Source organism: Hippopotamus amphibius, chromosome 9, assembly GCF_030028045.1.
Source record: "Hippopotamus amphibius kiboko isolate mHipAmp2 chromosome 9, mHipAmp2.hap2, whole genome shotgun sequence".
NCBI lineage: Eukaryota > Metazoa > Chordata > Mammalia > Artiodactyla > Hippopotamidae > Hippopotamus > Hippopotamus amphibius.
Window position 1 is genome coordinate 112,071,763 of NC_080194.1, and position 11,073 is coordinate 112,082,835.

The 11,073-nt window shown below is 60.1% G+C and overlaps 1 protein-coding gene across 2 annotated transcripts; it reads right to left on the reverse strand.

Annotated features, from left to right (window-relative positions):
- Nucleotides 1-1,935: 1,935 nt before the first annotated feature.
- On the reverse strand, nt 1,936-10,596 carry LOC130829505 (phosphorylase b kinase gamma catalytic chain, skeletal muscle/heart isoform). 2 transcript variants are annotated; one of them, XM_057696066.1, is made up of 10 exons: nt 10,463-10,596; nt 8,083-8,174; nt 7,390-7,568; nt 6,910-6,964; nt 4,066-4,131; nt 3,626-3,789; nt 3,137-3,227; nt 2,856-3,009; nt 2,586-2,711; nt 1,936-2,181 (listed from the first exon to the last, which is right to left on the reverse strand). In XM_057696066.1, the coding sequence occupies exons 2-10, from the start codon at nt 8,163-8,165 to the stop codon at nt 1,936-1,938; spliced, it is 1,164 nt and encodes a 387-aa protein (XP_057552049.1). In that variant the 5' UTR covers nt 8,166-8,174; nt 10,463-10,596. The 2 variants fall into 2 exon arrangements, with proteins under 2 accessions (XP_057552049.1, XP_057552048.1); XM_057696065.1 differs by lacking the exon at nt 10,463-10,596 and adding an exon at nt 9,474-9,607.
- Between the last annotated feature and the right edge of the window lie 477 nt (nt 10,597-11,073).

Here is an 11,073-nt window from a genome sequence, read left to right on the forward strand (position 1 = left end):
CCTGGTGGTCTGGTGGTTAAGAATCTGCCTTTCAACACAGGTGACGTGGGCTCCATCCCTGGCCAGAGAACTAAGCTCCCACATGCTGCTGGGCAACTAAGCCCTTGTATCACAAGTAGAGAGCCCGCATACCGCAACTACTGAGCCCGTGTGCTCTGGAGCCTGTGCACCACAACTAGAGAGAAGCTAGCACACCGTAACTAAGACCTGATGCAGCCAAATAAATTAACAATAAAAAAAAAAAAAACACTGCCATGCCCGAGAAACTAAATGATCACAGATAATTCACCACTGGCCAATCCCCCTGCAAATCCCCTCCTAGGTTGATCAGTGGGCTCCTTTGCCCATTTTCCTAAAGGCTCAGGACCTCTGAGTTCATAGTGTTAATTAATGCCCCTTATGTCCAAGGCGTTATGGTGTATGAATGTAAACTGCTGATAGTTGAAGTCATTAGTCACAGCCTTTCCTGCCTTCCAGTGCAGCCTCTCAGGACAACCCTCACTTCCTCCACTCTGTACCAAGGTCCCTTCCCCCTTTCCCCTAGGAATGGCGCACCTTCCAGTCCTGCCCTCACACCAGGTTCCTTTCCAGACCAGGCCCTCCCCAGCCCTTGGGTGCCCCGAGCCACAGCAGGCCCTGGGCGCTGGAGCAGGAGAGCTGGCTAAGGCCCCGGGCCCCTTTCTCAAAAAATGTCCGTTCTCTCCCCTTCTCTGGCGGCAGGATGGGCAACACTCCAGATTCAGCCTCAGACAACCTAGGCTTCCGCTGTGCTTCCAGTGCAGGCCGACCGCCTGGGGAGCTGTGAGCGGCCATGCAGAGACGAGAAGAGTCCCCCGTGGCACTCGTGGCACCCCCTGGGCACATTCCAAACACACCCAAACTCTGAGACGACCTCCGTCCCCTCCCCCACCCTCTGTGGCAGGCATCTCTCCCCAGGGCAGGAAAGGACCCTGACCACGGAGGGGTGCCGCTGTCTCTTGGAGAAGGGACCCAACTTATTGATTGTGGCCAGGAGCTGGATGTTTCCCTTAGAGGTCCAATGTTGACCCTGTAGGGGCCAGATGCTCAAAAGAGTTGGGGTACAGTGCTCTGAAGGGCAGTTTGTGAAAAAATTTTAAATCTGCTCCCTTCCCCTCTCTCCCTGTCTGACCCCAGGATGTGACATTGTTTGCTCAGGACAGAATTTCCCCAGGGCTCCTTATTTTCCCGGCAAGTTGCTGTAGAAAGAAAATGGTTCCTTCATTTGCCTTATTGGTGGGGTGACGTGCACCTCCGAGGGAACCTAGTTTCCACTGTGTGTGAAATGCAGTCCTGTGGGCTCTTTAAAGCACAGTGTCAGTCTTACAAGGGTCGAGGAGAACAACGGATTTGCCAGGCGAAACTGCACCACGGGAGTCCCAGAGTGAATCAGTCATACTCCACAGAGACAAAGAGCAGGAGCTTCCCTTTCTATTGTTTGCTATGAGAGGGCTACCATCTGCCTCTAGGAACATGTCCCCAGAGAAGAGCCTGCTCCCATGGTGTCACTGGACGTTGTGAGGTCAGTAAACTCTCCTGTGATTGTGATTCTCAGACTGTTCTGGCATCCTCACCCTGGGGCCCTAAAGCAAGTGCATGGAGTGTCAGTAACTCTGGGCCTCCCCTGAGGAGAAGCGCAGAGGGTGGTACAGCTGGCGGTGGAGCGACAGGGGCTCCCGGTTCTGGACCAGAGCTGGACGCCACTCTGCGGGCCTGGCTCCGACGGCGCTGACCACCACGTGGTGCCTCTAAGAGGGGAGAGTGGCTGCAGTTCCTGGGTCCTGGCCAGGGCCAAGTGCCGCCTCTGGCCAGAGGCCTGCACTCCTCCTCACCCCTTTGCCCTCCATTTCGGTGGCGTGCCCTCCCTGGCTGACCCCACCCCCCCTTCCCCACCTGTCCTGCCCGCCCAGCCGCCCCTCAGTAGTCCTCCTCAGCCAGGGAGAGGAGCACGGCCTTGGGTGTGTTCTCGAAGAGGGCCGCCCGGTTCTGCTGCTGCCCCTTCTTCACCCAGTGGCCGTAGATCCGGAAAGCATAGGCGTCGATGAGTCGCCGCAGGGGCCGGAGGGCATAGGGGTCTCGGATGACGATCTCCCGGGTCACGGGCTTCACGCGGCGGTACTGGTAGTAGATGCGCACGGAAGCCAGCACCGTCAGGCAGATCACCTGCGGAGGCCGGGGCCTCAGAGCTGCACCCGCCCCGCGGGCCTGGCTCCTTCCCCGCCCGGGTCCAGTGCCCGCAGACCCTGGGCTTGTTTGCCACAGAGCCTCGTGTGGCTTCCGCTGGGCCTGTCCTCGTGTCCGCCTTCTCCTCCCGCCCTTCCCCATCCCCCCACCCGCGCGCCCACCGTTCCCCCCGTTCCCACCCCACCAGCAAGCGCAGGCCTTAAGGCTGTTGGAGCCAGAAGAAGCTGAGCTGGAACCAGCACAGGCCTGGGCGGGAGGAGGAGGGCAGGTGCCCTGGCAGCCCCGTGGGCGTGACAGGTCCCCAAGAAGGGCCCCGGGGACTTGGCCTTGAGGGCCCTGCAGCACCCGCCCCGGGGTCCCGCGTGGGAGGCGAGCTTCAGTACCTTGAACTTCCCGCGGGGGCTGAAGTGCCGCACTTCCTCCACCACGTACTGCTGGAAGAAGGGGTGCGCTAAGGCCTCTTCCGCCGAACAGCGGCCCTGGGGGCTCACCACCAGGAAGCGGGACACCTGAGCGAGGCCGGCGGAACCGAGGGATCAAGGCTGGTCCCCCGTGGCGGGCGCCTCCATCCCGCAGCACGCGCGGCGCACGCCCCTCTCCCCGCGGCACCTGCCCCGCGCTGGGGCCGCGCGCCAGCAGGCCTGGCCCCTCACCAAGTCCTTCACGGTGTCCGAGTAATCGTCCCACTCTGGCGAGCCGAACTGGTAGTTGCCGCTCATGATCATCCTCAGCATCAGCATCTGCTTGCGGTGCCAGAAGGGCGGGGAGCCGGCCAGCAGCGTGTACATGATGACCCCCGTGCTCCACCTGGCCGCGGGCGGGCGAGGGAGGCAGGGGCCGCTGGAGCGCCCCCTCTCCCCTCCCCAGCCAGGTGCGCCCGGCCACGGGGGCAGCCCTGTCCCTACGGGTCACCTCCCTCCCCCGAAGCACTCACATGTCCACCTCCTTCCCGTAGCCGGGGTGGTCATCGTTCATGGAGCACTCAATGATCTCAGGGGCCAGGTAACTGGGGGTCCCACACACCTCTGCAGGGACAGTTTCCATCAAGACAGGTCAGCAGGGGCACTTGGAAGAGGAAAGCCCAAGGAGATAATGGAGATGGGACCAAAGTGCTGGCTGGGCTGGGATTCTCCGAACGCGGGCCTGGTTCAGGGCCAAGGGCAGGACCAGGGTGCTGGCTCCTGTGGCCACCCGACTTGGGGCCCCTTGCTGGCCTGGTCACGTCTAGCCATGGTGGCCTGGAACGCAGGCAGTGGGAACCTGGCTTAGCCCGGTCTGGGGAAGAGACACCCAGCCCTGAAACGGTAGGATTTTTATTCTGGGGGGAAAACCCAGGCAATCTCTGTTCCTGGGAGAGCTGAGGAGAGCCCCTGACCCACTGAGTCCCTGAGCCCCTGACAGGGGCCAGGCCACGTTACCGGACCTCGCAGCTTCTCTCCGGGCTGCAGCTGGCAGGAAAAGCCAAAGTCTGTGAGCTTGATGTTCATGTCATCGTCCAAGAGGATGTTCTCAGGCTTCAGATCCCGGTGCACGATGTTGAGTTTGTGCAGGTTGGAGATCACCTCCAACAGGGCTCGCATGATCTTTCTGGGGTGGGACAGGCACAGGTTACTCTCATCTGCTGCTCTGCAGGGTCAGGTAACAGGCAGGGACACCAGAGCCCATAGGCCAGCCGGACTGCAAGTGAGGGAGGACTCAAGACAGGCCAGCCTGCCTGGGCTGAGTCAAGGGGGGAGGGAGGCCACCAAAGCCCGCCAAGCACACGCCCCACCCAGAGGAGTGCACGCCACGCTTCCTGCAAGACCTCGGTGCCTGAGCACTGGATGCAGGCCAGAAGTAGGGAGGGGGCAAGTCGACCCTCACCTGGTTTCCTTCTCACTCAGGGTGACCTTCTCAGTGAGGTAATCAAAGAGCTCCCCCCTCTTCATCCTGTGGGGACAGAGGGTTTGTAGCTGCATGTGCCCCAAGGCTACCCCCTCCTTACCCTGCTCCCGGAGAACTGTTTCCCACCTCACACCTCCAGGGGTACGTGGGCTGCTTCCCACGTAGGACCAAGGTCTGCGGGGAGGAGCCAGGGAAGTGAGTGGAGAGGCTGTCTGGGAAGGTTGGGGGAAGGGCAAGGGGGGCTGGGGAGGGGGATGGCTCCAGTGGGGAGGTCCCCCCGTCTGTGGGAGTGACAGCATGGACCGGGACTCCTCAGGGTCAAAACCAGGGCTGGGAGGGGAGAGAGGGACCCTGAGCCACTGGCCCAAGGCCCCAGACCCAGATCAGAAGGACAGGACTATCCTGACTGTTCCCAGGAACAAAGAGAAGCAGCAGCAGTACGAGTGATGGAAGAGCAGTTTTGCCTATTTTAGAATTTCTTAGGATTAAAAATTGTGGTTCCATCTTCTCACTTGGGATGATCTACAAAGAGGTCTCTGCTAGAATCCGCTAGCTATACCCTGGAAGGGAACTTGGGGCAGCGTTAAAAATAGCTTCCCCAAGCAACTTCTTCAAAGGTTAGAGACATTGGAGCTGTCCCCAAGGGCTCTACAGGACGGTGCTACCGAGCGGAGGTGGGGCAGCTGCAGCTGGGCAAGTCTGCAGGGGTGCTGGGCAAGGCTACTGGTTAAACACAAAAGGTGCATCCTGCCCAGCCCTCCAGGAAAAGCAGAGCCCAAGGGAGGAATTCTGGCCAGTATCCAAGGGAGGCAGGAAGATAGTTAACTGAGGGGGGGCGGGGCGGGGAGTTCTGTTTGAGGAGCTACCCAGAAATTAGAGAAGTAAGCCTTGTTTCATACACTGTCGGAACTGTGTCCCTAAAAGCAATCGTGCCTCCAGTTCTGATCACTTTAATTCCATGTTAAACACACGAGGAGAACTCACTAATAGCAGCTGTCAAAAGACTGACCCGTCAACACTGGGACCCTGCCTGGTGCATGAGCAGTCTCCGGCCTTCCTGGAGCTGGCAGGTTAACTATACAGACGCCACGTTACATTGTGTCTCCAAGAAAAAACAACACGGCACATGTTCAGTATGGCTCCACAGTGACGTGTTCCAGCAATACACAATCTGCTGAAATGATTTTCTCAAGTAAATCTAGTCCCGAACTTAGCAGTTACGTATGGAGAAATCAAGACAATGATTTGTGCAACAGAGATGTGTGTTCTTTAGTGAGGAGTCAGTGGAGCCGGGGCTTGGGAACTGGAGAGGTCCCTTCTCTGAGAAACTCCTAATAAAAGTGGTAAGACGTCTTAGGGCAGTCTTCACGGAGCACTTTGTGTGGTTGGAATGTGATGCTTGGAGGCTGGTGAGATGGGCAATATCACTTTTCCTGTCTTGAGAAAACAGAGGCTCTCGCAGCTAAAAGGCCCATGGGTCCCCGGGGGCAGAGGGCCCTGCGACGAGGAGCTCATCTCAGGAGCCCTGTTGGTGCGCAAGCAGGGGAAGAGTGCCGCGGTGCTGCTGATGCTGACGGTGCTGTCAGCCTTGGCAGCACATCCCACATACCGTCTCTACCACTGGCCTCCCTGGTGGGCCCCTTGCCCCCACACTGCTGGCCTCCTCCTCTCCACTCAACCTCCTTACACTCAGTGGGATCCTTTATCAAAGGAAGTCGGGGACTTCTCTGGTGGCGCAGTGGCTGGGATCTGCCTGCCAATGCAGGAGACACGGGTTCGACCCCTGATCCAGGAAGATGCCACATGCCTCTGATCAACTAAGCCCGGGCACCACAGCTACTGAGCCTGTGCTCTAGAGCCCGAGAGCCACAACTGCTGAGCCCGAGAGCTGCAAGTGCTGAAGCTGACGGGCCTAGATCCCGTGCTCCACAAGTAGAGAAGCCACCGCAATGAGAAGCCCGAGCATGGCAACAAAGAGTAGCCCCCCATCTCTGCAACTAGAGAAAGCCCGTGCGCAACAACAAAAGACCCTCTGCAGCCCCCCAAAACAACATGAAACAAAACAAACAAAAAACTAAGTCACATCATATCACCCTCCTGCACTTGGCCCTCCAGATTTCTCACCTCCACAACGCCTGCATAGTCTGCCTTTGGCACTTAGTGACCTTGCATCCTGCCTTCGCCACAGGCTTGCTCCTCTCCCCCACCCTGACTTCCTTGCTGAGCCTCAAACACACCAAGCCCACCAGCAGGGCCGCTGCTCTGGCTCTCCCCTCTGGAGGCTCCTTCTCCAGGTCTTGGCTCAGATCCCTGCCTCCCTCCATCCAGGTCTCTGCTCAGGTCGCCTCCTGGAGAGCATTCCCTGCTCACTGCCTCCGACCCTTCTCAGCTTGACGTCTGTGAGTGTGTGGATAACTCTGTGTGGGTTTTATGACTTGATGGTTTTCTGTTCACTCCCTGTGAAAATCAGCGCATGAAGTAGGATTGCATATCCTCAAAGTCTAGAATAAGTATTCAATGCCCGCCATGGTCATCACCATGGTAGTTACTAGTAATTAGCAGTTACATTGTACCAGTCACTGTGTGGTCATTACTCCTGGCGTACCCATGAGAAACCTGCTACTGAAAGAAATCATCCGGCCCGTAAGTGATGGACCCAGGATTTAAAACCTGGCAGCCTGACCCCAGGGGCTGATCTGCCTGTAGCACCTGTGACCTTCTGTGGCATCCACAGTGCAGGGGGTTGGCTGCTGGTCTCCAGGAAGCCCTGCGTGGGGGCCACAATAGAAGTTTCTCCAACAGGCCCCAGGCCTGGGTACTTACAGATCAAACACCAAGAAGAAGAAAGTGTTGGTCTCATAAGTGTCCTTCAGCTGTACTGAAATGGAAATGGCTCGCTCGTCTCAGGCAGCAGAGGAGCCCGGGCGGGGGCAGTGGAGGCGCAGGGGCAAGGGGACCACAGCCGCTGGGGCCTGACTCCGGAGCTGGAGGGGGTGTCACGATGGTGTTCCCCAGCAGGGCAGGGGGCACCCAGGGACGTCGCGCTCCCACTCCCCCACCCGCACCCAGCCCTGCCTGCCAGCCCTCCTGTGGGGCTGGAAGAGGAGGCTCAGAGCTGAATCCCGGGGGCAGTGAGGGTGCAGCCGGGAGCCTCAAGCCCCTGGGCACTGGGCCGGCAGGGCCTTGGGGTGCGGGAGGCGCGCTGGGTGGTGCTGGCGAGCTGCCCTGGGGCCCGCTGCCCGGCTCGGGTTATCCGAGCAGAACCGTGGCGAGCACCGGGCGCGGCGCGGGGCCGTCACTCACTGATGTTGGGGTGTCCCGAGACCTTGCGCAGGATGTCCACCTCCTTCTGCGTGGCCTCTCGCAGCTCCCGCACCTCCGCGGAGCTGAAGCTGCCCCCACCCGTGATGTCGATGATCTTCACGGCGTACTCCTGGCACGTGGGCTTGTGGATGCAGCGCCTGACCACGCTGCTCACGCCCCTGGGGGTGCAGAGGACAGGCGGTCCCACGGGCCCCTCACCCCGGGGGGGCCCAGCTCCAGGCCGCAGCACAGACGGCCTGCCTTGTCCCCCAGCTCCCTGTGAGCTTTGGGGGTGGTGGGATGAAGAAGGCACAGGGAGGGCGATTTGCCTGGAGCTGAGGAGGAAGAAGCCTGCCCTCGGGCCTCCTGGCTCCTCGTTCAGTGCTCTTTCCGGGCATGGAGGAGGGAGCCGTACCCTCTTAGGGCCGTGAGCTTCCCGCTGACGCCTGATCCCTGACCCTGGCCCCAAACTGGGGGACTCTTTGCTGGGTGAGGTCTCTGATCTGGGTGCTCTCATACCTGCTTCCTCTGTCCCAGTTCAGGAAGGCAGGACCCCAAACTGAGGGGGATCCGAGCGGACAGTGCTTTGGGGATGGACATGGGGTCAGCGCTGCGGGTCAAGCAGAGAGTGCTCCCGCCCGCGGCGCTGGCCAGAGCCCAGGACAGCACGTCCCGGGGCAGGTGGGGCCGTACCTGCCCAGGATCTCCTTGGTCTCGTAGTTCTCATAGAAGCCCTGTGCAGACTGGGCTTCCGGCAGTGCCTTGTCGCGGGTCATGTTCAGCTCCTTAAAGAGGGGAACAGAAAGAAGCCGTCAGCCTTCCTGAGCTGGGGGATATGCTCTTTGAGGGCTGAAACCGTTTATCCCCCTTTTTTTTTCTTCTTCTTCTTTTTTTGCTGCACCGCCCAGCATGTGGGATCTTCGTTCCCGGACCAGGGATCGATCCTGTGCCCCTGCACTGGAAGTGCGGAGTCTTAACCACTGGACCAGCAGGGACGTCCCTCTCCCTCATCTTTGTATCTCCTGGCATAGGTCTGGCCTCTTGTGCATGTTCCAGATAAATGTTTGTGACTTTTAAAAAAGGCTTTGGAAAGAGCCCGGCTTGCTTCCCCCCACTGGCTGGAAGCTCTGGGGAGCCCAGGTGACCGCGTGGCTCCCGGCCTGTTCTCGTTGAAGCCGTGGCTCCCCCGTAGGAGCAGCAGACGGTCAGCCGGGCTCAGGGCCAGGCTCGAGGCAGGCGCGGGGCCACTGGGCCCCAAGGTGAGCTCTCATGAGGCCAGCACACCCCTGAGTTTAGAAAGCACCACCGAGAAACTTGGCAAAGGACACACGAGAGTGCTGTTTCCTTTCCTCTTGGGGGAGACGAGGCTGGTCCTGCTTTTCCTCTGCCTGCTCTCTGCACTTGGGAGAAGGGGAGACGCTTCACGGTTTCCGTCGTCAAACATGCCGCTCCCACAGCCTCTGCATATCTCCCCCACTTGCAACTGTCCTGCCCGGAAACCATCCCTCCTTCTGGGACAGGCTTGCTGTGCTTCCACTGGTGCTTCCTCACCCATTCTGCCCTTAACAAGGCTTCTGTGGTCCCTGACCCTCCTTCTCTCTTCCTTCCTCCCCACCTCCCAGTCTCCCTCCCGTCCTTCCTCCCTTCCTTCCTTCCTTCCCTCTTTCCTCCTTCCTTTCTTTCTTTCACACTCTGAGAACTACTGTGCCAGGTGCTCTGAGGGAAGCAGAGCTTGGGGGGTGAGTCCTGGTCCCAGCCTCTGGCATCACTTGTGCTCTCATCTCCATCAGACCATGATCATCTCTAGAAGGTGCCGACCATCCCTCCCCACGGCGCCCCGTGCAGGTGTGTCACAGGTGCTGCTCCGCAGACATAAGTCGATGGCCGGAGGTGTCCCTTGGAGCCAGGTTCCTGCCGGCAGGATGGTCCTGTCCTCAGAATGTCCTCCCTAGTGACGGCCAATGAGCCCTGAGCGGTCCTGCGGCAGCGTGGGGCAAACGGAGCCAGGACCCTCGGGCCTAGACCTGGAGAAGCTGGCGGCGTTGCTTGGGGGATGTAGAGGCCACTGGGTACTGAACTCCTACCTCGCACGGAGGAACTGAGGAAGGGAGAAGATGCTGTACTGACTGGAATGGGACAGGTAGGTGATGGGCACGAGCTGCCTCTCAGCAGGGCCAAAGGTGCCTGTGGTCCCGCTCCCACTGCCCTTTCTGTGTCCAGGAAGGCCTGGCCTGTCAAAGGCGCCAGTCTGCTGACCAGCCACGCAGCAGCCCTGGCTGCCCCAGGACAGGCTGGCTGTTCCAGGAAGCCTGGTGTCCCCACTGCTGGGTGCCTGGTTACCAGAGGAAGGATTCGAATAACAACAGCCCCCTCTGCCAGCAGCAGGCTCTGGAGCTGTCACTGCTCCACCCCCACCCCGTCAGCAGCCCCAGCTGAGCACAGGGGCGTCTGCTCCCCATAAAAACTAGCCCAGTTCCTGGAAGTCCTTCAAAGTTCCCAAGATGGGCATCGGTTCCCCCTCCTCCCCCCAGCTCCCAAAGGTCTCTCCCTTCCCGCAGCCCTCCATGCACAGAGGGTGTATCTGGACCCAGCCCGGGATGCCCTCCTGCCTAGGGGCCCCTTTCCCTGGCACAGCCGGCTCAGCTGAGTTCCAGCAACACTCACCTCTCCTGGGGTGGGTGGAGAGGTCTTTCCTGCCTCACCCCCTCCCTCTACGCCTGCCTTGGGGCCGACTTCATGTTTCTGTGCTCTGCCCCCACCTGCATTCCCCACGCCTTACCCAAGAGGCCTCTGGAAAGGGTCCCCAAAGGGGAGTAGGTAGCCTGGTCCGTTTTGGAACATAACATCCCTCCCCAAAACTCAGAGATTCGGAAAAGACAGTCACGGGGATCTGCTTTCTGTAGACAGGTACCACAGAGGGGGCCTGCAAGAGTCACTGCTGCCCCTCTTCTGGCCCATCTGCCTTCAGAAGTGGGGAAGAGGGGCCGAACGGATTTGGGGTGTTCTGTCTGTCTCCCCACAGCCTCTCCTACTCCCCACCTGGCTTTTATCACTCACTGGCCCAGCTACTCACCGCTTGGTCCTCGCAGGGCCTGGAGGGAACGAGACAGGAATCCCAAAGGTCCCTGGGCCCCCTGGGGAGCAGGGACAGCTGAAGGCTGAAGCGTGGCCCGAGCAGACACGTGTGGCCAGAGTGGGGTATCTTGCTGCTCCTCCTTGGGGCTTTGCTGCTTGAGGACGGAAGGCTGCTGTGCCAAAAATAAACCACAGCTGCAAAGCTGGGATGCAGCCAAGGCTCAGCGGGACAGCGCACGGGACAGAGGCTGACCTCTGGTGGAGGGTGAGGGGAGCTGCGGGGGCCTGGGAGCAGGCGGGAGCGCGCGAGGGGACCAGTCTTCCCTCCGGAGCGCACTCAGCCTCCAGCTCAGAGGAGCTGCAGCCAGCTTGCTGGGAACACGCTGGCTTCTCGGGGAGCCATTTCTGCGAGTGCTGAGAGCTGAGCCCTGCAGACGCCCCGCGCCCCTGCGTGCCCACCCTGCAGCCCTGCCTGCCACAGGGACCCGCGCGGCTACGGGCTGTGTGGCTGCCCCACCAAATGCAGACCTCGAGGTAGGGAACAGTCCCTTCAGGACTCCATCTCTCATCTGCCTCCATGAGTTCAGCCTTAACTCACTTTGTGTTCAG